Source organism: Fusarium musae, chromosome 9 (assembly GCF_019915245.1).
Source record: "Fusarium musae strain F31 chromosome 9, whole genome shotgun sequence".
Classification (NCBI taxonomy): domain Eukaryota; kingdom Fungi; phylum Ascomycota; class Sordariomycetes; order Hypocreales; family Nectriaceae; genus Fusarium; species Fusarium musae.
This window is the reverse complement of record NC_058395.1, coordinates 542,657-569,452: the sequence shown is the minus strand read 5'-3', so window position 1 is coordinate 569,452 and position 26,796 is coordinate 542,657. Positions and strand designations below refer to the sequence as shown.

The 26,796-nt window shown below is 42.8% G+C and overlaps 7 protein-coding genes across 7 annotated transcripts; 1 reads left to right on the top strand and 6 right to left on the bottom strand.

Moving 5' to 3' along the window:
- Window positions 1–75: 75 nt before the first annotated feature.
- J7337_011447 (uncharacterized protein) lies at window positions 76–985 on the bottom strand (the record flags this gene model as incomplete). The annotated part of the gene is made up of 2 exons (XM_044828994.1): window positions 76–159; window positions 209–985. 2 exons carry the CDS (start codon window positions 983–985, stop codon window positions 76–78), a joined length of 861 nt encoding a protein of 286 aa, XP_044675669.1.
- Window positions 986–3,525: 2,540 nt separating this feature from the next.
- J7337_011446 (uncharacterized protein) lies at window positions 3,526–4,872 on the bottom strand (the record flags this gene model as incomplete). Its single annotated transcript, XM_044828993.1, has 1 exon — window positions 3,526–4,872. The coding sequence occupies one exon, from the start codon at window positions 4,870–4,872 to the stop codon at window positions 3,526–3,528; it is 1,347 nt and encodes a 448-aa protein (XP_044675668.1).
- Window positions 4,873–10,101: 5,229 nt separating this feature from the next.
- On the bottom strand, window positions 10,102–12,158 carry J7337_011445 (uncharacterized protein; the record flags this gene model as incomplete). The annotated part of the gene is made up of 4 exons (XM_044828992.1): window positions 10,102–10,624; window positions 10,684–10,791; window positions 10,844–11,163; window positions 11,208–12,158. 4 exons carry the CDS (start codon window positions 12,156–12,158, stop codon window positions 10,102–10,104), a joined length of 1,902 nt encoding a protein of 633 aa, XP_044675667.1.
- Window positions 12,159–12,784: 626 nt separating this feature from the next.
- On the top strand, window positions 12,785–17,210 carry J7337_011444 (uncharacterized protein; the record flags this gene model as incomplete). The annotated part of the gene is made up of 3 exons (XM_044828991.1): window positions 12,785–14,457; window positions 14,514–16,306; window positions 16,369–17,210. The coding sequence occupies 3 exons, from the start codon at window positions 12,785–12,787 to the stop codon at window positions 17,208–17,210; spliced, it is 4,308 nt and encodes a 1,435-aa protein (XP_044675666.1).
- An 87-nt stretch (window positions 17,211–17,297) lies between these two features.
- J7337_011443 (uncharacterized protein) lies at window positions 17,298–18,351 on the bottom strand (the record flags this gene model as incomplete). Its single annotated transcript, XM_044828990.1, has 2 exons — window positions 17,298–17,843; window positions 17,896–18,351. The coding sequence occupies 2 exons, from the start codon at window positions 18,349–18,351 to the stop codon at window positions 17,298–17,300; spliced, it is 1,002 nt and encodes a 333-aa protein (XP_044675665.1).
- A 309-nt stretch (window positions 18,352–18,660) lies between these two features.
- On the bottom strand, window positions 18,661–19,683 carry J7337_011442 (uncharacterized protein; the record flags this gene model as incomplete). The annotated part of the gene is made up of 1 exon (XM_044828989.1): window positions 18,661–19,683. The coding sequence occupies one exon, from the start codon at window positions 19,681–19,683 to the stop codon at window positions 18,661–18,663; it is 1,023 nt and encodes a 340-aa protein (XP_044675664.1).
- A 4,702-nt stretch (window positions 19,684–24,385) lies between these two features.
- On the bottom strand, window positions 24,386–25,972 carry J7337_011441 (uncharacterized protein; the record flags this gene model as incomplete). Its single annotated transcript, XM_044828988.1, has 1 exon — window positions 24,386–25,972. The coding sequence occupies one exon, from the start codon at window positions 25,970–25,972 to the stop codon at window positions 24,386–24,388; it is 1,587 nt and encodes a 528-aa protein (XP_044675663.1).
- Window positions 25,973–26,796: the final 824 nt, after the last annotated feature.

Sequence of the window (26,796 nt, the reverse complement as noted above, 5' to 3'; positions counted from 1 at the left end):
GACACAAATGTTTATAACGCCAAAGTTCATTATTGGTATCTGAAGATAAAAGAGATCGAAACCGTGAATGTCTGACTAGTTTGAAACATAATGAGCGACGTATTCGACCTCCATATGGTTTCCAATTCCATCCTTGGTGCTGGAGTTAGGAACGCCAGGCTATAATCTTGTTAGTCAACGTCTCATTTCTTCGGGATTTTCAACTTACCCAATCTCCACCAACGGCAACGTTGAAGATGACAAACATAGGACTATGGCAAAGGCTCTTCCAGACCTTAGTATTGTTGATTTGAGCGCCTGTAACACGATGAAAGACCCGTCCGTCGAGATACCAGGTAATAGACTGAGATCTCAGATTGCTGCTTCGTCGATCAAACTGGACCCGCCAGACATGATACTTGCTATCAGGAAGCTGCACATTCGACGCGATACCATTAGGCTCGTTGCAGATTCCGCCCGGTGCCTTGTCACAGTGAACAGCGCCATAGCCAATCTTCTGCCCGTTGACATTCTCCATGATATCAACCTCTCCGCAAGCAGGCCACTCAACACCATTTCGGATCGCATCGCCAAGGAGCCAAAAAGCCGGCCAGATTCCCTGCTTACTCCTCGCTGAGTTACCCCCAAGCCTCAAACTCGATTCAACTCTAGTGATTTTTCCAAGCTTGGGCGTAAGGGTATACGTGCTCTCGATACGACCAGACGTCCACTTTTTCGTCTTGCTTGAGAACTGGGGAATCAGCTGCAGTGTATTCTTGCCAGTTTGTCGAAGAACACTTGTGCTCTTCACGTAGGCTTGAATTTCGTTGTTGTAGTTCTTTACGCGCTCGATGATGTTCCATGTGCTTGTGCTGGGGAATGTGTTGGCTTGGCCTTCGAAGCCTTGCTGCCAGACGAGCGTGTAGCCGCTGTAGGCGGGTGGTGTGACTGCCGCTGCGATGGCGAACAGACATGTGAAGACGGTGAGGATCCAAGGAGAGAACATGGTGAGAAATTTAAAGATAAGGGGAAAGATAAGGAAAGGAATGCTGCGGTGTTGCCGCGTAAAGGGGAAAAGGGAGATAGTGCAAAGCGCACCTTAAGGAGAGTCGTCACGAAGATGGTGGGAGTGAATACCGTGAACACCATCTTTTTTTCAGGGAAATTCCCTTTAATATATAGATTCCCCATCTACGTTAAGCTTACGAATGCCATACCGGTCTAGAATTGCCAGACGCCGTTCTGATAACAATAGCTTGGTGTCTGGAACATGTCTACGGCTGGTTTCAATCCTTAGATCCAACGTGGGCTAACCCGGAACAGTGAAGCTAAGCCAAACGCAGCGCATTTCTCGACGCCACCATCTTCAATAGTCTCGTTTCTTTGATTGAAAAATTGGAATTTTGTGGAATTGTGGCTTGATGGCTCTGGGCTATTGTGGGATTAAGCTTTCGTCCCTGATTCCAGGGCAAAAGAGGTTAATGGATCTGGGTAAGCGCTGCTGCGCATGCAAGGAACGCGCCACTCCATTGGGTTCGTGGGAATGATTGAGGAATTGGATGGGAGTCTGGGCTTTTGAGAGAGGGTTGAGAATGGAGGGATGGGGATTTGGGGTGCCGCGCAACTTTGAGATAACCTTGGTTGTATTAGAAGAACCTTGAACGTGGAAACTCTAAACTATACATCTTGTAAAGCCATCAAATGAATGTTTTGCTGCGTTTCTCCCTGTTGACAATAGTCATCGCCCCGAACATGCACATAGTATTACGTGCTTCAATCACATCCCTTCAGGTGGTTGCCAGTCTCGATAGATCCGTCAAAACAGCAGTGCGGACAAGAGTGAAGAAGCCCTTCATATGTACAAGGAAGCCAAAGACGCCGCACACAGGGATCAGTAAGGGGATTATACCTATGAGCAAATTCGGAGTCGTCGTCATCCGCATAACCAGAATCCCGAGCAACGCCCAAAAGCCAGGACCGATCATTTCTATCTCTGAAAATTTCTGCAGTGGGACGTGTTCCAGGTACGGGCCAACTTCGTAGCTCATCACCACAAAGCACAAGGCGAAACTTGTGAAGAGGAGCATCATGTCCAAGCCGAGAATTGCCGTGGTATAAGGGTGGCGTACTGCACCAGTTCTATATATGACGTAGAAAGATGCAACGTTGGTGATGATAGCGAGGACGAGGAAGGCGACCAATAAGTGGTCGAGACTTTCTGCTGTGTTGTAGTCGACAACATGTACTCTGATACGATCTTTACAATCCTGTTCCAAAGTCTCATTCCATCTCCAGGGTTCGCAGTGTTTGAAATTATCGATGTCTTGGATCACAGCTTCTGTAAGGTTGAGCGCTCCGGGGAAATGGCCTGTGCAAGTCTTTTCCGCCGTCCCATTGATTCTGCATAGACCTTGAAATGTGATTAGTGACTGAATGATGCAGATAGCAAACAAAATTCGACTGAACTTGTGATGCGCGGAGTGGTTGCTTACCAGAAATCCCGAGCTGGTACACGTCCGGTATGATATCTCTCATCGCGACCGCACATTCTTCTTTCTAAACAAGGTCGATCGTTTCGCGTTTCCAGTTGACGAGGCTGTATTGCGGTGCTGTTGGCGAGTCACCTGCTGATAGAAAGCATATTTCGAAGGCGAAAATGACTAGCCCACGATGGTAAGTAGAGAGTGCGACGACGGGGAAATGGGAGAAATGCCCTCACCTATATTCATAGTCATGACTATATAACGGCCTGCCATTGTAACGAATGTGAATAAACAATGCGACACTGTCCGTGTTGCGTTGGATGTAGAGAGGAAGATGCTGCTTTGGTGGAGGTTGTTATGGTGGATGACTCGGAGTCTCAACGGTAAGGAATGAGAAAGTCTCTTGCCAGCGGCACCTAGGTCTGATACGGATAAGCAGGTACTGGTATGGAAGAGCCACCAGTCGAGCTTAGGTAACTTAGCATAAGTTTAGGGTATCTTTAGAAGATCATTAGGATAATTTTTGCCAAGTTTAGGATATCTTTTGCTGAGTTTATTTTGATGGGCCTTACCAAGGTCTCGGGAGACATATTAGAGCTTCTTATAACCCGTAATAGCAGGCAAATAAGTCATCTTTTAGGTTTTAATAATATCAGCATTTTGCTATAGCTATTAGTCAGTCATTATGGTATTAATATCTAACTTATGGGCTAGAAGTGTTATCTACAGTTGAGATTTGTGGCTGTGAGCTTATTCCAGCAGAGAGAACCTAGGCCCTTACTAAGGTCCACTGTTTTCTTGCCTCCTGAGGCCTGGCGAGGTGTCAGACGGTCTAGACCAGACGTGCAGGCTACAGGATACCGTTCGTAGTGATTACCCCCTGGTCTTGCAACTGCCGATGCCAACGCAGGGGGGTAAGCTTACGAGAGAAGCTTAACTCAAATCTGCCGACCCGGATTCACGTGAATGAAGTTATAGAGTTTCTCCATTGCCCGCGGACTCAATCAATCGTATATATCAAGCTATCATTCTATTCTAATTCGCTAAATCATATTTTCGCTAGTCATAAATCCAACTCTCCATACGGTTGAGCTACCTGCGACAGAGCAGGCCACTTGTACAGCTTATGCTCCGTATCTTGAGCAGCCTGCTGGAAGTACTGCATAACGTCATTCCACAGACCATCAGCGTTCTCCTGCTTACTCAAATCCACAGGCTCCAAGTTATTGGCAATCTGTGAGATTTGGATTCCAGCTGCAGCGAGCCTCTTGAGAACATCATCGTGGTCGAACCTTTGCTCCATTGTTCCAGGAATTGAGACCTTCTTGAGCATCTCGACGAATCTAGGCTCTTGGGCACTTGCGCGGCCGATACCAACACCGTCGATAACCTGAAGAGAATCAACCATCGCCTTGATGCTCTTGAAACCTCCGGTGGAAAAGATCTTGATATCGCGCTTCAAAACCTTGACGATCTCTTCGGCTTGAACAAGGAAGTAGTTCTCTCGCTTCTTGTTCTCTTCCCGCTCGTGAGCAAAGGCGAACTTCTCGTAGTTTCCTCCAGAAAGCTCAATGAAATCAACCTCGGCTTTCTCGAGAGCGACAGCAAAGGCCTTGACGTCTTCGATATCAATACCGCCAGGGGTGTACTCAACAGAGTTGGCCTTGATACCAACGATGAAGTTAGGGCTCACGCGACGCTTAATCTCAGCAAAAACTTCGAGAACAATGCGCATTCGGTTCTCGCGGCTACCGCCGTACTCATCGGTTCGCTTGTTGGTGCGAGGGGAAAGAAATTGAGCCAAGAGATAGCCGTGAGCGCCGTGGAGTTCAATGCCGTCGAAACCAGCCTTGTCAAGAAACTCAGCGGCGTGAGCGAAACCGTTTATGATGTTGGCGATATCCTCCTTGGTAGCGGGTCGAGGAGCGGCGAAAGTACGTCCAGACATGCCAGAGTTGACGAGCTGAACGTCTGAGGCACTGATGGGATGGGGGTTAACCCAATCCTCGACTTGGCGACCAGCATGAGAGACCTGAGCGACCAAAAGGCTACCGTTCTTCTTGGCCTCGGTGGCCATCTCCTTAAAGCCGTCAAAGCGACGGCCCTCGAAGGGCTCATCGGCAGGAATGATGAGGTTGCCGGGAGCTTCGAGGTTGATACCGTCAATGATAACGTTGCTGGTCAGAATGGTGCCCCAGCCACCAGCACCCCAGTTTCTATAGAGGGTGATGAGTTCTGGAGTAGGATATCCTCGGGCAGATACATCTTTGGGGTCCCATGTAGCAAGCTTCTCAGACATGGCTGCCTTGAGGAAGCGGTTGGGCGCTTGTCGCTTAGCGAAAACATAGTCGAGAGGTTGTAATAGAGGCGCAGGGTCAACGACCTCGTTTCCGTATCTTGGAGGAGCCATTTTGGAATATTAATTATAAGTGCTGTAAACAATCGGTCTAATTCTTAAGAAAGCAGGGTCACATCACTGTTTTAGACGCGGAGCGGGAAGTCTTTATATAAACTCTATAGAATTCAACGCAAATCTTGCGCCATAACAAAAAGAACAGACCACTCCGCAAGATCGCGACAAGGTTACAGCAAAAAGTCCGCAAGTGGAGTTGGTGATGGGGCCTTTGCCTCGGTACATGAATCGTTTAGTCCTAATCCGACGGGTAAGTTACTCAGCCGAGTATATGAGCCGTGCCCATCGAACATTCTGTGACGTTGGCAATAACGTTATGCGTCGCGCGGTTAATTCCGTCGAATCTACTCGTATTTATAAGCTAGAACAAAGCGTGTTGCTTTCAAAGGTTGTTGGTTGTTGTTCGAGCTTTTATTGGTCATATTCAAAGCAACGTGGATTTGTTGTTGGTCAATTATGTACGTATTGGATGCTTTGATACCTCGAGGCCTTTTGCTCCGAAACTGTCACACTTTTCTTACAAATGTTCGTATGGAAGTTCCTTGCGAAGTTCTATACGTCGGGGCAATTGTTGCACCGAACAAGGCACGGTCCCACAAGCATTAACGCTTTGGTAAAGATTGCCGCTCGTATCCACTTCACAGCCGTGAATTAAGTTCTAGGCGATAGATGATCTGCCATGCATAGGCAGAATGGCATGACAACGTGATGCCGTAAAATCAATACCATCAGCAAAATCCCGTCACAGGAGGAATGAATTGAGTCACATAATATCATCCAACTCCCCCGAATCCTTTGCTCAATTGGTCAAAATAGATGCTATCATGGTTTGCTTCATGATTCTCTATAATCTTCGTACCCTAGACTGAGTTTGCCTCCCAAAACCTCTCGATTATTTACTGACTACCGAGTTCATGACTGAAGTTTTCATAGACAAGCATCATCCTGTGAGCATTGTATGCTGGAGTTGGGTGTCGGAAACTTGGCTATGATGTTGTTCTCAAAATCAGAGTTCTTATGGATGGGTAGTTTATAGTAAACTATCATATAGCAATCTCCCCAGCGCGTGCAAGGGCTTACGCCTTGACTGAGAGAGGAAAACTGAAGATCTTCGTCCGAAGCAATAACATTATTTAGGTTAATCTAGCCTAAGCCGAGGGTTCTCTTTGCCAAATTTATTTTAGCATTCTCATTCCAAGTCTCGAGTTTTCTTGCCCTCAAGGCTTATGTACCAAGCAAAACTGCAAGCTGCATCCCAAAGAGTCTTGTACAAGCACGTACCCTGGCATTGTTCACCAACGCAACTCGATCTTCTCACCAACAATCTTTGCATTAAACCACTCCACAATCTCGGTCTTGTCCCGGACAACCTTTGCGCCTCGAAGGACATCACTTCGAATCAAAGCCTCAGCCGCCCACCAAAGTCCAGCAGACGCAAGATTCCGCGCGATGCACTGTCGCGAGCCAGCTCCGAAGTAGAAGCTGTCACGCAACATCTCCTGAGACGGATTCAGCCAACGCTCTGGCATAAACTGGTGTGGCTCTGGAAAGACTTCGGGATTATGGTGCAGCATGAATGCGCCGGCACCGACGCTGGTACCAGCTTGAAGACATGTTGTCTTATTGTGAAGGGCTTGTTGTTGTCGACGAGAAAAGAAACATCGTCAGCATCGTACACTATACGACCCAAGAATACTTTGGCCAAGTGAGACATAAGTGGCTTCCTAACTCCACAAAGAGGTTGCTCTTAGCTCTCTTGCCTACCTTTCATATGACGACTTTGCCGAGGGTGCCGGCCAGAGCGGCAGTGCGTTCGAGCATCGCTTGCATAAGTATATACTACTAGACTACTGTGCTAAAAACTGGGCCGACCATGTGCCCGATGTCCTCGATGAAGAAGTCGATGAAGCAGCTCTTGAGTTTCTTGAAGATGATCAGAGAATCGCTAATGCGGCACAGGTGCGAGTGGTGACGGGCTACCATTTCCAACGCTACAGTGTCAAGGCGCCCATCAAGATTGGTGTTGTTCACATCGTGGCACAATTTGGGCTTCCTGACATTGTGTCCCAATTGCTTGACGGTGGCGTAGAGGCAAATGTCAAGGATGACTTGGGCAGCACGCCGCTGAATATCTGTGGTCGTATTTTGTGTGGCAAACTCTGTATCTCGAAAGTATGTCACAAACATAGATGGTGACAAGTATCCTTTGGGCATGGAAACATGCCAAACCTTGATACCACATCGCCTCCTCTAAGCTTAAGGTTGTGCTATAACAAGATTCAGACCAACCCAAGGAAGAAGCTGCCCAGCCCTAACTTGATTAAACCCTATAACAAGAGCTTGAATATTGAAATGACTTTCTCTAAGCCGTATTTATGATGGCTACCGACCCACCCTGCAGACATTCAAGCCAAACTCCGCATCGCACATGACACCGTTTGAATCTCTCACCATGGCACCACGGATTTCTCAAAGTCTGAGAGCCCTTGCAGGCCCTAAAAGAGGTACCCGCTGGGCGACAAAATATAGCTCTCAGCCCAAGTCACCATCAAGTCTCAGCTCATCTTCCTGGCCCAAGACGGCATCGATCAGACTCTATGAGAAACTGAAGAGATGTAAAGAACTGCAACGAAAATACGAGGAACAACGAGATATCATGGAGGAATCGAATGCAAAGGGTCAAAGTAACTCATTGGAGAGCATTGAACTTTGTATAACTCTCACGAAGTGGCTTCGCAAACAAGTGCAGGAAGACTGTAGGAGCTACCCCTACTCTCTGTTGACAAATACTAACATTTTTAGATGATAAACTGCCTTTGCCTGTTCGGAGACTGCTGGAATTTCGCCGGGTTACTGGAGAGTATGCTTCCCGGTGGTTTGGAACAAGGAGTGAGGAGTGAGGACAGGGCGTTCGACGAGTGTTCCTATTTTCTGCTCATGACATTTCCTACATGACGGCCAGTAATATTAAGCTGAAGCAAGCTTTGGGGTTTCCTACTCCACCACACGCCGCTAAAGACTCTCAAACTCTGAACCACCTTGCCGGTGACTCATTTTCCACATGCGAAAGCTTATCCTTTGTTCTCAACTCATGGTATAATGTCTAAGTTGTGAGCTAGATGTGCTATTTGCACTTGAGACTTGTGGCTGAGAGCTTAAAACAGCAGAGAGAACTTAGTAAGAATTAGCCCGCAAGCCGGCAGATCATTTAGAGGAGATGCGAACAAGTATAAATTCTCCCTTCCCCCAAAGTGCCCTTGTCTACATGTTTCCCCCCTCCCATTCCTGCATCGCGACACTACCTCCTCTTAGCCTGTTCCACCATGCGGTGTCCATCACCAAACAAAAGGTTGTGGGATAGCTTGCCTAGCGAAATTCGCCTTCTCGTCCTCCAAAGTTTGACGCGGGATGGCTCCTCGCTAGCTTGCCTGGCCGCCGTATCCCGAGCGTGGCAGACTGACGTTGAGCGATACAATTTTTCTCGCATCAGATTAATCCCCTCGCGCCTCATAGACTTTCGCTCCATGATCCGTCGCAATCAGGGCCTCGTACGCTACATCTGGTTCTGCTTAGAACTAGATGAATATGATTGTACGCAGTGTGCGCCTATTGGCGGTATGGTCACAACCGAAGAGATGACAGCGGCATTGACTGTTAGCGACACAGAACACCGTTCTATTACCACAGCCTTCCAGGGTTTATTCTCAGTTCTCAGTGAATGGGATCAAGACAGCGACTTGATGCTTGACATTAGCATTTACTCGCCCAGTGACGCTCAACATTGGTTTCCCTACCTAACCCTTATGCCTGATAGCCCTTCCAATAGGCTAGAGGGTAGTGGCCTAGAGCTGACCACAATAACCCAAAGCTATCATGACCCTCCTCACGGTTGGGTTGCTGGTTTCAGACAGTCAGCTCCACATCCGGCAGCGGTCCGTAAAGCTTTCCATTTTATTACCGAAGAGGAAGCGTCTGATGATGACGACGAGTCAGAGTTCCAATGGTGGGATCAGCTCCCTTCAGTCTCCTCCGTTTCTAGTATACTTCTCCGGCAACAAAGCCGCCGTAGATGGGAGCCAGGAGCGCTGACCCATATGCTGGCCCGTTTCCCCCGACTCCAGGAAATCCATTATGAGCCCTGGAGAGAATGGGGAGACTATTCCCAGCGCATTACAGATAGGGGTAAGTATTACTACCCTCCATTCCTTGATATTGTGTATAGGTCTTCGTTATAACTTATGGCTTACCACTTACATTTACGGTCTAGAATATGTATCTCATTTTGAGTCGATCCACCATGGCCACCATCTTCTTAAAAGGTTGGTAGTCTTTGAGAACTTTAACCAACAGTATCCAGTATTTATGCAACGATTTCTTGACGGGGAGGATTTGGCTGGCTGCGACAGTTTTCGTATACCATCCCCAGCTGTTGGCCGAAATATTGCACTCGCCAGCCTCCCGCTAGAGCATCTCGCCGCCTCCTTTATTATAGATGCTGGTCATTTCTTCGCCATAGACTCCTCTTGGGAATGGCCCAACCTAACCTCGCTGGTATTGACTGCCCAACTCCTTAAGCCGGAAGAGGATTCCACCAAGATAGACGCTCTACTAGAGGCAGCGGCGGTGGCGGCCCTCAGGATGCCACGGCTAGAAACCCTGGAGATTTGGAACGGACGAAAAGGGTTGGCGGCGCTCTTTCAGTATTGCAGGATCCGTTGTGCACGGCAAGGCAGGATTCTTTGGAGGGGCACATGGAAATATCACATAACACCCTCTGTACTCCAGGCTTGGGAAGCCGTCGGACATCTACATACCAGTTGGAGACTCGATGTGGTCCAGGAACAGGTGGATGAAGCATCCATACAGTCACATGGCGATGCCTTGCACCACCTAATGCTCTCTGGCCAAGCCATACGGTCTGTCTCGTTGCAGCAGATCCGGGGTGAACAAAAGGCTCTAGAGGGCGTGGATATCGTGTCATGACTCTGGATACTACGTCGACTGAAAGCGGAGGTAAGGGTCTCCGTTGGCTTGGGTGCTTGGGCAAGATTGTTGATAAGTAATAGAGGCATCTACCTCCCTTATAGAAGCTGCACAATGTCTCGATGTTGGGGGCTAGAAGTGTTATTTGCAGTTGAGATTTGTGGCTGTGAGCTTATTCCAGCAGAGAGAACCTAGAGATTTGTGGCTGTAAGCTTATTCCGGCACAGAGAACCTAGAAACAATCTAAGCTCCTATATGCTTCCCGAATGTCTGTCCAACTTTGAGTACCGTCTCAATATGTTGTAAACTCAACTTGACCTCCTCAAATCTTGCAAGAGTCCTCGCCGTGTTGAGAGCATTAGAAATCTCACGTCCGTTAAGCTTATGATGTATCAGGTCGTCAGCTGCCCGACCACTCGATTCCTTCCCACCAATCTCAGTCTCATCAATGGGGACAGCTTCAAGGTTCTGTTTCCAGATCTGGCGGCGAACGTCTGCCTCGGGAGGACCGAATGAAAGCGACAGGTGGATTCGGGACTTCATCGCAGCATCTATACTGCCGAGGCGGTTTGTTGTTAGAAAAACAATACCTGAGAAATATTCGAGGTGTTTGAGGAATACAGCCACGAGGGCACTGCGCGTGGTGCTGTTGGAAGTCATATCTCGGCTCTCGAGGAAAACGTCTGCTTCGTCAAATAGGATTATCGCGTTCCAGGTTGTGGCGTATTGTAGAATCTGTTTGAGCCTGTACTCAAAGGCGTATGCTCTTCATTTGTGAGATCAGCACATACGCCTCCAATCAGTCCCCAAAGGAGAACTACTCACCTATCATATCTGTTTAGCTCACTCATGCTTGTAGACAAAAGAGCCTTCTTTGACATCTCGGCTGCTGTTTCCGCAGAGAGCGTCTTACCGGAACCAGGGGTGCCATGCCTGGAAGTTGAGTCAATGTCAATCATCATGCAAATGTTCGGTAAAGACTTACAGAAGAACCACCAATCCTTTACCCTTCTGTTCTGACAGGCTCCTGACTCTCTCTGGGTGTTTGTGTGACATGACCAGAGCTTTCAATACCTGCTTTTGTTCCTGGTCAAGAATGAGCGAGGACCATGCGTTCTCTTTCCATGTCACATCCCTCAGATTATCAACTAGATAGCGACACCACTCCTTTCGCCCGGTGGAGTACCCCAGTGCATATGGCGGACAGAGGAAAAGTTCCGGATCATCAACCTCTTCAATCATGGTAACGTGGCTATAGTTGTCTTCTTCGAAGGTCTTGCGATCAAGTACGACACGTCCGGTTTCCTGTTACTGTTAGTACTATTCATGGAAGTTGGATGAAAGCCTACCGTGAATGGTAGCCAGATGGGCGGATAGTCTGCCATATTAGGGTCAAAAAAGTCAAGCGGAGGCTCTTTTAGCCACTCTGCGATACCATCATAGTCTTTTGTCAAGATCCCGCGATTGGTGATGAACTTTTTGCCTCGTTCAAGAAGTTCGATTTCTAGATCTGGTCCACGATCACTGAATTTTCTTGGATATACTGGAAGTCGCTTGATCTTTGCTGGATGGTCTGACGCAAAGTGATCGCTCTGGAAGATGTTCGTAGATCTTTGGGCTTCCCCAATTGCATCATCATTGGCGTCGCAGTATTTCATATGAATCGTCACATATGGTCCACGGTTTCGGCTTGTCCCATAAGACACCTTCTCCACACGTGATAACCATGACTTTCCCAGCACTTCGCTGACAACAAGGTCTCCAGGACGGTAGATAACCCATGCCTGCTTGAAGGTGATCATCTGTTTCTGGAGCATATGCTGGAGGGTGCGTCTCTCGGGGCCCATCTCCTCTTCCATGAAGCGAAAGAGTAAGTTGAGATGTTGCCGCATTCGAGGTGAATCGGCATCATCTCTATAGGCTTCGAGTGGATCCCAGTAGTGCAGAAGGATCTGAAATGGGCTCTCAAGTTTGAAAGAGGTCTTGAAGTCTGATGCAACCGTTGGATAAGAGCCGATGACATCTTGGAATGCTTTATGAATCAGTGGCGAGTTGACGCATACTGTGGTTGACTCGACTTCTCGCTTCTCTGAGAATCGTCTTCTGACAATCAAGGCATACGGGCTGTCCTCGTCATCCTCGGAGTTCTTAGTTGGCTCAGAGTCCTGAACCTGTTCTTTGCATTGATCTCTGCCCTCTTTGTTCTTGGTATGGTGATAGACCTTAGACTCGCAAATCGAATCTTGGGAGGCTGGCCCAATGCCATTCTCATGATTAGCGTGCAGCTGATCAGAAGTCATCTTGCGGTGAAAGACTAAGAAAATGTTTTGAACCAAGAAGTTGACACTATAATGCCAACCGGGTTTTGTTTTGGTTCCATCTTCAATAGATAACGGGCCGAGATCTTGTTCTGGTAACCAATTCGGTCAGCCTGCATGAATAGTGCAAGCACGTCAGACTAGAATTGTATACGTGGCGCAACTACTGCATCTAAAAGGCCCAGAAGTAAGATTATCTGTAAGACCAACGGCATATTTATTCCTGTTCGGGGTACGACATTAAATCACGCGCGGGATCAGACCATATGATCGCGAAACATCCTGGACAGCTGAAAAGAACTTCGGATATGTAGCCAATTGAGACCATGATGGCAAATGAAAACAGTCTTGTAGCCTTTCGGATATTTTAGGATAAATCCGCAATGCTTCTCAAGCAATTGGTCTCGACCAGCTGAAAGATAATAAGTAAGGTCAGGGGTGAGCGGGCGGGGTTGCTATTCTCAATCCCACGTTCCGTGCATGCATGATGAAACACTCTTGCCTAACCTACACAACCATCTTCTACGAGCAGGGGGGAACTTTTTCATTCTTTCCTCGACATCCTTCGTGAGAAAGAGTGGTCAAGTCAGAAAAAAGCCAGGGCCAACATGTCGACAGTCTCTTTGTCGAGAGCATCATCCTTCAACACAACCGAAAATGGAAACTTGTTCTATACTCTCTGCGAAACTGCAATCAAGGAGTTTCTTGAAGATCCCGAGACACTGAAACTCGCGGAAAATCCCTTTGTGCAATACGTGAACCACAGAAGGGAGCAGACTGAGAAATGGAGAGAGGAGGAGCACAGCGACCCCATTGAAGAGACGCAACAATGCATTCGCGAGGTCGAACAAAAATGGACAGGAAGCAAAGCTCATCATTTGCGGGAGAAGGTCAACCCGTTCGTCGAAAGCATCACTGCCTTGACGAAATCATGCGAAAGCCTTCTTCAGCCTGCACCTTTTGGCGTCGCAATCGCTGTTTCTGGGTTCCGAATCGTCTTGGAACTTGCTACCAAAGCTCATGGTGCCGTGGAAGATATACTAAATGTTCTTGAGGAGGTCTCTCCGCTCCTGGACTGCTATAAAATGACCGCGATGTCACAACAGAGCTCCCCACAGATATCGAAAGCCATCAAGAAGTCATACAAGAACATTCTGCAGTTTTGGGCCTACTCTGCAAAAGTCTTGTCCAAAAGCTACACAAGGGTCACTTTGTCTTCGGCGATTAGACCATTTAAGCAAGAAATCCAGACATTCCGGGAAAAGTTTCGCGAAGACTCTAAACAGGTCAGCCAATTGCTCATTGCAAGTATTGCAATTGAGAGAGCAAGGGAGAAACAGGAGAGAACAAGAGACGAGATTCTCAGGTGGATAAGAGGTGGCGAGAAAGCCGAGTCTTTTGATGCAGACAAGGACTTGGAGTTAAGGAACATGAGTCGCACAGAGGGCACCTGCACATGGTTGTTCGAGCGACAAGAGTTCAAAGATTGGAGAGACGCCAAGAAGAATTCAGTCCTTTGGTATAATGGGCCTCCAGGTTCCGGCAAAAGCGTTTTGGCATCCGCGGTCATCAGCCACCTGCAAGAACAGCCAGAATCAGAAGTTGTTCACTTTTTCTATTCATTCAGGGCAGCATCCAAGCGACAAGAGACTTGCGGACTACGATCTATCGCTCTCCAGCTTTTGAGTAAACTGGACGTGGCCTCCAACCCTTTGAAAGCCGAGTACGAACGGGCAAAGAAGACCTGCAAGCACGAGCTGACCAATAACGATGGAGAAGTAATGGTTAGAATTCTTCGTGCACTGTTGAACCACAGCCGCTTTGCCCAGGTTTATGTGGTTTTAGATGGACTGGATGAGTGCTCAGTTCGAACTCATGGCAATCCTTTGTTTTATAGCTTGCAGCAGCTTCTCAACTTGGATACGCTTGGGACAGTTAAATGGTTCCTTACTAGCAGGGATGTTCCAGAGATACGGTCCGTCAAAGATGCCATTAAAGCTGTCGAAATTAGGCCAAATCTCAAGGACACTTCTAAAGACATCCGTGCTTTTCTCGACGCTCAGAGTATCTGCCCACTTCACGATGAGCCTTATTTTGACACAGACGAACATAACTTTCTCTATGCGGCGCTGATCTGTGAGATTGCAAAGAACAAGGCCTACAGAACTAAGCAGGGAACTATTGATGCCCTTCAAAGCTTTCCCAGAGGTTTAGAGGACTGCTATATCAAGTCGTTGGCCAGGATTGCAGGGTTGCCCTATCACAAACAGGACCTAGCTAAGTAAGTGAGCAATTGGTGCCTATCTGCCGGCCAGTGATATTAACATACTGTCACAGGCGAACCTTTCGAATCCTCACATTGTCGGAAAAGGAACTTACGCTGCTGGAACTTATTGACGGCCTCAACCCTTATGCCGATCCTGCCAACGATGCAATCAAGCCCAAGGAAGATGCGCTTCACTTTTACCATAAAGTAAGGGACGTCTGCAGCCCGTTGATTACCATGGAAGACGCGAATGGCCCTCAAAAGATCTCGCTGTGCCATAAGTCAGTCAAGGACTTTTTCATCGACCCAAAAAACAAGGAGAAAATCGAAGAATACCTGCCAGGCTTCTTTATCGACGAGAAAAAGGCTTTGGAGGAGCTTGGAGTCAGCTGCATTGAGTATCTCAGTGAGGAACGATATCAAGATCCCCCTGACCTAAAAGCGTTAGTCACAAGGTCGGAGTCGTCGTACAGCAATGCTTTTCTTCGCTACGCCGCCGTCTTCTGGCATATGCATATGCAGGATATAACACCAAGCTCTGAGACCCTGAAGATTGTTGAAAACTTCCTCAAAAGCCCTGCATTTTGGACTTGTATCTACGTACAAAGCCACGCAGCTCCTCACCTTTTTGCACGGTACAAGCGTGAAACAATCAATGATTATAAGCAGATTCTGGGAACAATACCTAACGCGGCACTTCAATTTGGACTTCCTCTGCCGCCATGGAAAGAAGATTCTTCGTCCGCTGATTACGTATCTCTGGATCGCTCGTTTTGTTCTTTTGCCCTGGACTGGGGCGAACTTCTTGTTAAGAACCCTAATCAGCTGCATCATGCTGTTCCACTCACTCTTTATAAGCCCAGCTGTCACCTTAAACCTCCTGGCAGTCTTCAGAAAGTTCACATTAAATATGTTGCCAAGTTACTCGAGTCAACAACCGAGATGCGAGTATTGGAGTCGTCGTTCTCTTCTACGGGCAAGAAACGTGGCAAGACACTGCAGCTTCAGATCATTCGCGAGGACGGTTTGACGCCCCGTCGCCGGGTCAATGTGAATCAAGTGGATATCTTCTCTCGGCCGAAGTCCGACCAGAATAGAGAGCCCATCTTCGACTCCCAGGCTCCTGACAGCGAATGGATCACCACAATTGCAAGGGATAGCAAGAAGGGCGACTCCTTTCTACAGTGCTGGAAAGTGAACAATCGCGATCTGAGTGTCACTCGTTGCCTCCTGGACGGCAGATCAGGAAACCGAGTTGACCAGGCCCCTCCGCAAGTCTGCAGAGACCTGAACCTGGGACTGGAAAGCAAAGGACATTGGAATCTGGCACAACTCGATGTCGTCACACAGCCGACTCGAAAAGACTCGGATTCGACCACTCGACTATTCTATTTCCGCAAGGACCAATGCACGGTTCATCACGATGAAAAGGCGAAGTCAACTAGCCATGTAATCGTCAGCAACGCGGATTCCCAAGACAGTAGTTCAGACTCTGATGGTGACTCTGGCTGGAGTTCGGACTCTGGTGATGACTCCGATTCAAGTGATACGCATAGCATCAGTGGGGGGAGAAATGGGAGCCAGGAAATTTCAGATAGGCCGCATGGAGAAGCCAAAGAACCGATGACAGAATGTCTTATCATGGCAAATGACTTTGGCAGACCTGTTTGGCAACCCATCCGGACCGAGCGCTTATCGTGGTCTAGAATAATAGGCACTCGTCATCCGACATTACCTATCGTAGCTGTCTCTTACAAGCTTGGTGGAATAGACCTACTCAACGACGAAACTGGTTGCAGCACAAGTTTGGAGATCACTGAAGAGGGAAAAGGCCAAGGAGCAAGGCCGGTGGCAATGTCACGAGGTAAGTCAACTACCTACCCATTCTACGAAGGATGATGAGGATCCGTGTTGACGTTCAGTTAGAGATGCAATTCTCGCCATGCGGGAATTTCCTCACCCTTTTGTCCGTCAGCCTCTACCAGAAGGACGCCTGTGCGGAGTGTCAAGTCACTGTGTCACGCCTCGGTTTTGTTGAAACTGCTTCTGGACATAACCTTCAAACTCGCAAGCATGGTAAACTGGCAAGCTTTAGCTACAGATTTCTGGGCAAGATTGACGAAATGCCTCAACCGTATATCATGACAAATTGGACAGCTGAACACGTTGTCTTGGCTCTACCCCCATTGACCTATAGTCCAAGGATCAGTAGAATCTCGCTTTTGCCTCCCAAAGATCAGACCAACATGCCAGAAAGCTTTGCGACAAGGACATCGACACTCTCACATCCTGTGTACTTCCCACAATCGACAATTTCCCGTAACCCTCATATAATGTATGGCGATGGAGGCTCACCTGAGAAAAACAGCTACTTGTATCTCGTCTTGGACACGCCAGATCCATCATCATCATGTTCAGAATTAACGCTGCGCTGCAGACCTGGCCACTTCCGAGGATCGGCATGTCCTTCAAGCGGATACGATGACAAGAAAAGAGGGGTCAACGGTCCAGTGGCGATGGGTTGGAAAATATTAGGTCGTGGCAAGGCCGGAAAGACTGGCGAGGTGGAAGATTACGGAGGTACTTCAGAAGAACAGCTTACATGGCGGAAATGGAATGATGAAGATGGAGTTTCTGAAGATGTCAAAGCCGGTAGGTCAGCTACGGATGAGTATGAGTTGTTGCGTGGGGACTTTGTGGGCGAGACATACTCAGTACCTATCCGGTCCGGGCTGAATTGGACGAAAGAGGGTGTTCTTAGTTGCTGAACCGCTTTCATGTCTGATATTGACATATAAACATAAACTTATTGATGACAGACGCTATGTTGTATCATCCATGAGTGAGTCATAACACTAATCTACTTTTGGTTGAGCTGCTATGAGCTTCTGCAAGTTCCGATCGCGCTCTGCCAGTGACTCTGCCGTAGGTTTACCGTAAGCTTGTTCCGTTTCCTTGGTGATCTTATCCGTCCAGTCCCCACAATCAGTTCCTTGACTAGCTTTAGTTGCAGAGGTCCCCTTCAGACTGATATCACCTGCATCATCCCAACAGGCTTCCATGGTATCAGCCAAGTTATGAAGAAACACTCCGATTCCACCAGTTCCACCGGCACTGTTGTATGTCTTGAACGGTCCAGCTACTGCCCAGCGTGGCGCTATACTAGCCTCAACGATAGTGTCAAGGTCCTCGACTGATACAACGTCGTTTGAGACTAGATGACAGGCTTCGCGGAACAAGGCGAATGCTAGACGGTTTCCGACGAAACCTTGTACTTCTTTGTTGATTCTGACGGGGCGATGACCAGAGCCGAGATTCTTGAAGTAGTCGATAGCGAACTGAGTTCGTTCTGGTTCTGTATGAGGTGAGGGGACTACTTCAATCAATGGCATTATATGAGGCTAACATATAGTGTCAGAGGATAGTTTGAGATGAGAGGTGTTTCGAACTCACAGGATTGAAAGGGTGAACTACGAGCACCCTAGTCTTGTCTTCCAGATCCTCCACCTGTCTCGATGCACTTATCCCAGACGTGGAACTCCACAAGTGAGAATTTGAGGGTGCATATTTGACGACTTCAGCCCAATTTGACTTTTTGAAATCCAAGCTGTCAGGTCCTTGCTCTTGAACGATTGTTGCGCCAGAGCAGACTTCCTCGATCGAAGAGCATACAAGCAATCGGCCATCAGAAACGAGTTTTTCGACTTCAAGATCAGCCTGAGAACTTTCTTTCTTTGTCGATTCAAGATAGACTGGTAGGAGGCTTTCGATGTGCTCCTTCAAATCACCCCGGACGTCGTATAGTCTAAGGTTGGCGTTTGAATAGCGTAGATGCAGTGCGGCGAATGAGAGGCCGATAGTGCCCAAGCCGATGAGGGCAATGGTTTCCTTCTTTTCAGCTGCAGTCATTGTGATATTTACAGTTATGATGAATGAATGGTGAATGAAATGCTGGTTTGGGCGTTTATGGTGTGATGATAGCGCGAATTTTGAGGCTGAAGTCTGGTGGAGAAGAGGGGAAACTGACCCGAGGCTAAAGTGAGTGATCACATTGAAAGACGGGCTGTCATACCCGCATAGCCGACTGTACGTATAGAGTCACGTAAAGCATGTAGAGGAAGGCATTACAGCAAATAGTGCAACTCTTCGTATTTCTTAAACTAGTCATCTATGTTCAAAGCTCTCTCCTGAATCTCATTTATATAGTCCCATTCCTCTTTATAGAGCAACGACGATCTTCTTAGCCGAAACTCCCTTGGCGAGCGTGTTGATGCCCAGCTGAACAGCCTCTAAGCCCTTTCCAACAACCTCCGCTTCCGGGACAGCCTTGAATTTGCCCTGCTCCAGAGCAGCGGGTATATAATCCCCGAAAACAGCCTTGGCAACAGGGGTGCTGATAATACTAGTCGAAAGAATAGTCTTGGCCTCAACGCCGGGGACTTCAGAGGAGACGGATCGCACGCAGATGAGTTTACGGAGACCATCGGCGTGAACAATTGATTGGCTTGCGCTGTCCATGCCGCCTTCTGAACCGCTCGCGTCAAAAGCACCAGCAAGTTTCTTGCCTGTGAGGAGAGAGGCGATGTCCTTGGTGACTTGGGGGGACTTGTAATCGAAGACGTGGTCTGCTCCAAGACTCTTGACGTAGTCGTGGTTTTTGGCAGATGCAGTGGTGATGACTTCGTACCCAGCCGCTTTCGCAAGTTGAACTGCTGAACCACCTACACTAGATGATCCTCCCCAGATGAGGACCGTCTCACCGGTAGGAGTAGGGTTAAGACTAGGATATCTCATCGCAAGGGTAACATCGCCAAAAAGCGACCACGCAGCCGTAGCAAGCGAAAGCGGCAAAACAGCAGCCTGTTCAAAGCTCAAGCCCTCTGGAATTTTAGAAGCACACTCTGCGCGAATAACCGTGTATTCCTGGAACGCGCTGTGCGCATTATCCTTGGTAGCGAGTGACGTCGCGTAGCCGAGGACTCTATCGCCGGGTTTGAAGGCGGTGACATCAGGACCTACGGCTTCCACGGTGCCGGCGACATCTTCACCGAGAATAACGGGGTATTGGGATGGTTGGATGAAGATGCCGACGTATTGGTTGGCGATGTCGACGGGGTTGATGGCAATGGCTGAGTTTTTGACGAGGATGTGGCCTGGGGATGGTTCGGTGAGGGGCGCTTCCTTGACTTCGAATGGTGACGTCTTTGCGGCGACTAGCCAGGCGGCGTTGTTGGAAGGCATATCGGCGATACTGAAACAGTGCAATTGAGATAGATTTATGAAAGATAGAAATCAGTGTACGTGCTTGCAGACGTGAAAACTTGGCTATGAGTAAGAGACTCTGACGTTGAATGTTCTTCGTTATTCATTCCTGATAAAGGGACCCGTTTATTATAATACCAAATCATGCACCTAAAAATCAGTAAATATACACTTAATAACTATTTTTAATTCATTTAAATTATAGCCTATATAACGCTAACCTTTCCCTATTAAGAATAAATAGTAAAGATAAAAATTTTTTAAGCTAATTAAACCTTATATATTAAGTATATTATATATAATTAAATTTTCTTTAGTTTTAATTAATTTTTTATTTTTTTATATTATAATATTAATATATACTTAATACTATAACTTTTAAGACTAAATTTCTTAAATTTAAAGATTATAATATATTTAATAACCTTTTACTTATATCTTTTAATTTTAATAATATATTTAAGACTTTAAAAGATATATTTTTTACTTTATAGTATATATAACTTAAATCTAGCTTTATTATATTAAAATTATACTTATTAAAGTGCTTTAATTAAAGCTTTTACTATAAAGTTAATATTATTTATAGCTATAATAGTAATTAATATAAATAAGCTTATGAAGATATAAAATAATAAAAATATAAGATTTTTTTATATAAAATATAATACCTTTTTTTTATTATTATTTATTAAAAAGTAAAAGATTCTTTTTATAATTATAATATAAAATATTATAATTATAATTATAATTATAATACTAATAGTTTTAATATTATATATTTTTATAGGTAATTATAGCTTAACTTTAGGCTTTTTAGGCTTTATAAGCTTATTAAAAAACTATCTACTTTTTAAAAAAATATAATAAAAAATATTATATATTAAATTTATAAGCTTTTTCTTTATATTATAATTATTAATTAAAATATATATTATATTTAAGTAAGGCTTTATAAAGAAGCTTATAATATATTTATATTAATATAGGCTTTTCTTAATATATTTAAAGAAGATAAAAAGATTACTTATTAAGAAGTTAATTAAGTACTAAATAGAAAGATTTAATATATCTTTTAAATCTATAAGTAAAGCTTTATAAATTAAAAGTAAAATCCTAAACTTCTTATTATAGATAATACTTATAAAGTTAATTAATTTAATATATTACTACTTTAAATTATAGGTATTACTTATTTATATATTAATTTTAATATAGCTTTTAGTATTATAATTAAAGAAAATAAAAAAGTATTTATATAGCTTTTTAAGTAACTTAAGCTTATATAGTTAATATATAATATCTTTTAGCTAGGTATTATTATTAGTAATTTTAATAATACTTTTAAATTATTAATATAATATATTTTCCTTAAATTATAGTAATAGCTTTACCTTTAGTATATTATAAAGAATATTAAAATATATATATAGTAAAAATAGCTTATTTTTATATTTAATAAAGTATTTTCTAGCTTATAATATTAAGCTAATATATTAGCTTCTTTTTCTTTTACTTTTACCTTTCCTTTAATATTAATAGCTTTATTAATTATATAAGAAATATATATAAATTATAGATTTAAAGATAATTTTAATAAAGTTATTAAGGCCTTTTAAGAGATAATTATTACTATCTTTAAGGCTAAATTTAATAAATTTTTTTTTTTTAATTACTATTAGCTTTATTTAAAGCTATTAAGCTTTTAGCTTTTTATATAATAGCTTAAATAGTAAGGCCCCTATAGTAAGCTAAAATTATAAGAGTTAATATTAGTTAAGGTTTATCTGCCTTAAGTAGTGTAATTACTGCCTTAACTAAGCAGTATAAGTACTGCCCTTTAGTAGCTATATTAACCTTCTTCCTTTATCCTTACTAAAAAACTAAGATATCTTTAATTAACCCTTATAATATACTAGGCCTAGTATACCTATTACACTTCTAAAGTATATTTACTAACCTAACTTTCCCTCTATTAATTACAGTTACTAATATTAATTATAGCTACTAGCAGGATACTATATAAGAGCCTAGAGCCTAATTAAGGCTATTATATAACTAACTATAACCTTATTATTATAATTAAATTAGTACTAAGTTAGGCTAATAGTAAAGATTATTATAAGCTCTATATAATAGCTATAGCTATTAAGAAGAACTTCTTATCTAAAAGCCTATCTAGCCTAGTTAAGATAGCTATTTTTAACTATACCTTAATTAACTTAATTAGTTATATAGATCTAGCCTACCTAGGTTATCTTATTTATTTAATTTAGTTAGCTAAAAAGCTAGCTAGATTAAATAAATTAAAAAAGGCTATAAGAAAAGGCCTGCCTCTTAATATAAAAAAGATAGCTTTTTTTATTATATTAATAAGTAACTTAGCCTTATATAAAAAGTAGCTTAAAAATATAATTATTAAGGCTAATTATCTATACTATATCCTTTTAATTATATAAAATTAAAAGTAAAGGTAAGGTAATAGTAGGGTTAGATTAAAAGTTTTATTAAAGTTAAAATTAAAAGAATAAAGTTAACTTTTAGGTAAGTTAGTTAGCAGAAGTTAAATTAACTTAAAGTTAATAATAACTTTATTAATTAAATATATATACTTAAGTATATAATTAACTGCCTTTATATTTAAACTGTAAATAAAGTAAAATTAATAATAAAATAGTAGTTAAACTAGGGTTAATAAATTATAAAATCTTCTTTAATATAACTTTTTATAGTAAAAAAATAAAATTATAATAAAATATAAATTATATATTTTTTTTATTAATATTTACTTTTCTTATTTAATAAATATATTTTATTACTTTTAAAAAGTACTTATATTAATATAAAGGTAATTTATATTATATATTATAATAAGGCTTTAAAATTATAAAATTTATTTTATATAATATATTAAAAGCTTATATTATACCTTAAAGGTCTATTTCTTAAACTAATTTTATAATTTATATAAGCTTAATAAATAGATTTATATAAATATTTTTAATTATAAACTAGAATATTATATTAAATTTTAAAAATAGCTTTTTAAAAGGAAAAAGCCTTATAAAAAGTATAATTAATTAAGGCCTTTAATTTACTATATAAGCTAAATTATAATAGATTTATTAATAAAGTAAATTAAGCTTATAAAATATACCTTTAATTTATATAATAAATATTAGCTTTATTATTATATAAAAGTATTTATATTATAATAAGGATTACCTTATTACTATAAGATTTTCCTTAAAATATAAAAGCCTAGCTTTATTTAGCTTAAAGATATTAGTTATTATTAGTAGCTAAATCTTAATATAATAAGTTAATTTTTTTAACCTTTTTTAAAAAAATAGCTATTAATTTATATATTAATAGCTAAAGTAACTATAATAATTAAATAACTATTATAAGCCTAATCTTAATATTATTAAAGCCTTTTATAAGTACTACTTTTAAAATAAAGCTATTTTAATACTTAAAGCTACCTTTATAAGCTATATATACTTAAAAAAAGAGATTTTTAATTTATAAATATAGGCCTTATAAGTATAGCCCTTACTTATAGTAAATATACCTAGTAAAATACCCTTTTTATAAAATAAAATAAGCTATATAAAGCCTATAATATATAATATTTTTACTAATTTATAATATAAAGTTAAGGAGTTATATTATAAAAAGTAGCTTAAAACTTTATAATATTAAAAAATACTTTAAATACCTTTTATAATACTTTTATAGCTAGCTTAATTAATATATCTTTTATATAATTAGCTTAAATAGCCTTTATAAGTTTAAAGAATAAATTTATTACTAAATTTATAAGAAATTAGTTTTTAGCTTTTTAGCTTATTACTTTTATTAAGCTTTTAATAGTAACTTATTTTACTTATATTTATAATACTTTTATAATAATATTAATAATTATTTCTTTTAATATAAGTCTTAAGCTTAGATTAATACTTTCTATAGCTAATTATATTTATAAGTTATTTATAGTATAGTAAAGTAATTAATAGTTAATTTAGTAGTTATTATAGTAATAGTATTCTCTTTTAATTTTAATTATTTTATTTAATTTATATAATAGCCTCCTTTTTATAATAGCTTTAATAAAAAGAAATTTATTAAAATTAGTAGCTTTTAGTATTATAATTACTTTAATATATAAATCTATTTACTTTAATTAATTAGAGGTTAGTATAAAGATTACTTTTTTCTTTAGGTAAGGTTATTAGGTATATATTTACTGATTTTTAGGTATATAATTTGGTATTGCGTTTATCACGTCAATTATCTTGTGGTTGGCTGAGACTTTGTCCACGATCGGTTTAGCGGTGTCTAACAGAGCTTTTGGGCCTAGGTCCTTGCCGTGGTGTTGTCTCGTTCTGCTCAAGTCTAGTTAGTGGATACACGATCTACGATCTTAGCTTCTGTTTCGTGTTAGTGCGGTTTAGAGACGTCAACTTTGTGCCGATGCCTTATTTCTTGCTTCGCTGCAAGGCTATTCCGTTGATAGGCAGTTGGTAGCGTCTTAGATAAAGACGTCTATGGTGGTATATCACTATTCGCTCCAGTGGGTGTCTTATTCAAGTTTTTGTTTATCTCTAGCTTTTAGTATGGCTTTTGTAGATTATCATGATGAACCAAGCATGAGCCGTCATCTGCCATTAACATGTTCTTACAACCTGGAAGGCCGCTTGACCTTTTTGGCTGTCCTGGGGAAGTCATGCATGATGAACTGGCAAGAAGCAGCAGCATTCATCGTCTCATCATCTCTCAATCTTTCCATAACAATCGCTTCACCAGCAAACATGACGCTTATTTCCCCACTATGCCATCGCGGGAGGAATGTAATCTCGCCTAGTGGAGGCGTTCGACCAATATACGGCTCACGATACGCCTCACATCTACCGAGAGCACCCCAATCTTCGGCTACAGCTGTACCAAGGCGCGTGTGATCCGTTGTGAGAGCGTCTAGAGGGCCGTTTGGGACTATACCAGGGCTAAATGGATGCATCTGTGCCACTTCCAGCATCTCGCGGAATGCTTTCTCACTCCAATTGTCGTTACTGTTGCGAATCTGGGTAGCTACCTTAGCTACAGATCGAGGGGAGCAGGCGTAGAATCCTTTAGTTGTTGCAGTGACCGGAAATAGATCCACGCATGTTGGCAGGTAGTTGAGGGGCAATGGGGGTGTAAGACGAGGCCGAACACTCCCCACATAAACGATACGCGTCGTTTCAGGCACAAGCTCTGGACCAGTCTGATCAGGGGCCCATTTTGCTTCGAAGAAGCGCTGCCAGGTAAATGCGGTTAAGCAATCGATTGCCGACAACTTTGTCTTTCCGGATGACCCCTTCTTAGCCATGAAATCAAGAATCCGTATTGACGATTTGGGAAATTTCCATACGCTGGCTGACGGTTGACGGAGCTTAGCTTCATTTGAGGAGGCGAGATCAGAATCTGTCAGACGCGCCGATGTGAAGAGATTTTCCAATGTTGAACCTATACTCTCTGGCTTCCGAGGATCAAGCATTGTCCAATGCGGAAGATTTGCTGCCCGAGCCGCCACTCTATCAAGATCATGTTCGATCTGTGAGTTGGCCTTCATTGGCGACCGATCCACCAGATGCGGCGCCACTTGTTCCGGCAGTGGAGGCTCTGGCTCATTTCTCATCCGAGCATTGGAAACAACTTGCGTATGGGTAGCCCAGGACTTTATACAGTCTATGAATTGAACCAGATCGCATATTGCGTGGGCAATAGAGACTGTTAGCACGATCCCACCTCTGATAACATTGAAACGGGTGATGATAACAGGGTCACCAGTTCGGACTGTTGGGAAATTCTCGGGGCAAAGTTTGCTTAGCCCGTCTCTATTGCCATCGGCAAAGGGAAAGCCAAACCTTTTGAACTCGTCATATGAAGGCATTTCCTTGTTATCCCGATGGTCGTAGTATACAAGGTGAGCACCAGCATATGGCGCCGGAGATATTTCAATCGAATTTCGTCCTGTCTCATCTTTGACAATTTTCCCGCAGAGATGAGGGTGCTGATACAAGTAACGCGCGAGACCCCGTTTGCAATCGCTATAAAGGTCCAATGGGTTTACACCCGGCTTGAGGGGAAAGAATAATGTTGGCGAAGGGTAAACAGGTGCTGTCAAGCTGTCCATGGCAGATAGTTCGATAATACCAGGGCTCACAGGGCTGGCTGGCTCGATCCAGGAGGTATTCAGCAGTTGCTGAAGCATTGCTGTCTCCATGTTTGATTGGAGTGAAATTTGAGTAATTTATTTCTTAAGTGCTCGCATTTTTCCATAACAGAATCAGCTTCTCATAGGCAACTCAATTATAGGGCTTTTCCCTTTTGATGTGTTGCGCTGATCCATCACCGATCGCGAAAGATGAACAAAACAATACGTAAGTAAATGGGCTAAGATGGAATGCGTGTACACGTCCCACTTCCCCTTAATGCTAGGACAGCCGATGCGTTGAAACTTCAGAAATTCTCACACATTATCCCCAGATCTCATCAGCTGAGTCTTTGCGAAACTGTCTTAAAAGTGCCCTTGATACTGAGATCGACATGTTTGAGATGACGAAAACGTTGGCGCTAGTCCTAGTTTCTCGTATTAGAAAAGAGCGATGCTAAGTAGTGCCTAAAAAGGTCGCTTATTGTCTGCGGTCAGCCAATATCAATAATCGTTGTCGAAAGAGACTCTGGGATCCATTGTGTTAAAACCGAAGTGTATTTTCTAACCTTATAACTAACTTATAAACTTAATACCGCCACCACCTTCTAATTGCCCTAAACCTTCTCTAATCTAACCTTTATCCCTAGTAGCACTAATATATATATTATTATAAAACTTTCTTTAGTTAAGTTAAGCTTTTTTTATATATTAGCATTTCTTAATAATTCTAATTACTATATACTATACCTATCCCTCTTAGTAAATCGCTATTTATATATTAAATATAGATATAATCTAGGTATAGTTTCTTTAAAGTAGCTTTTTAGTTACTTTAATTCTCTTCTTATCTTTTAAGTTATATAAAGAAGATAGTAATACCTTCTTTTACTAAG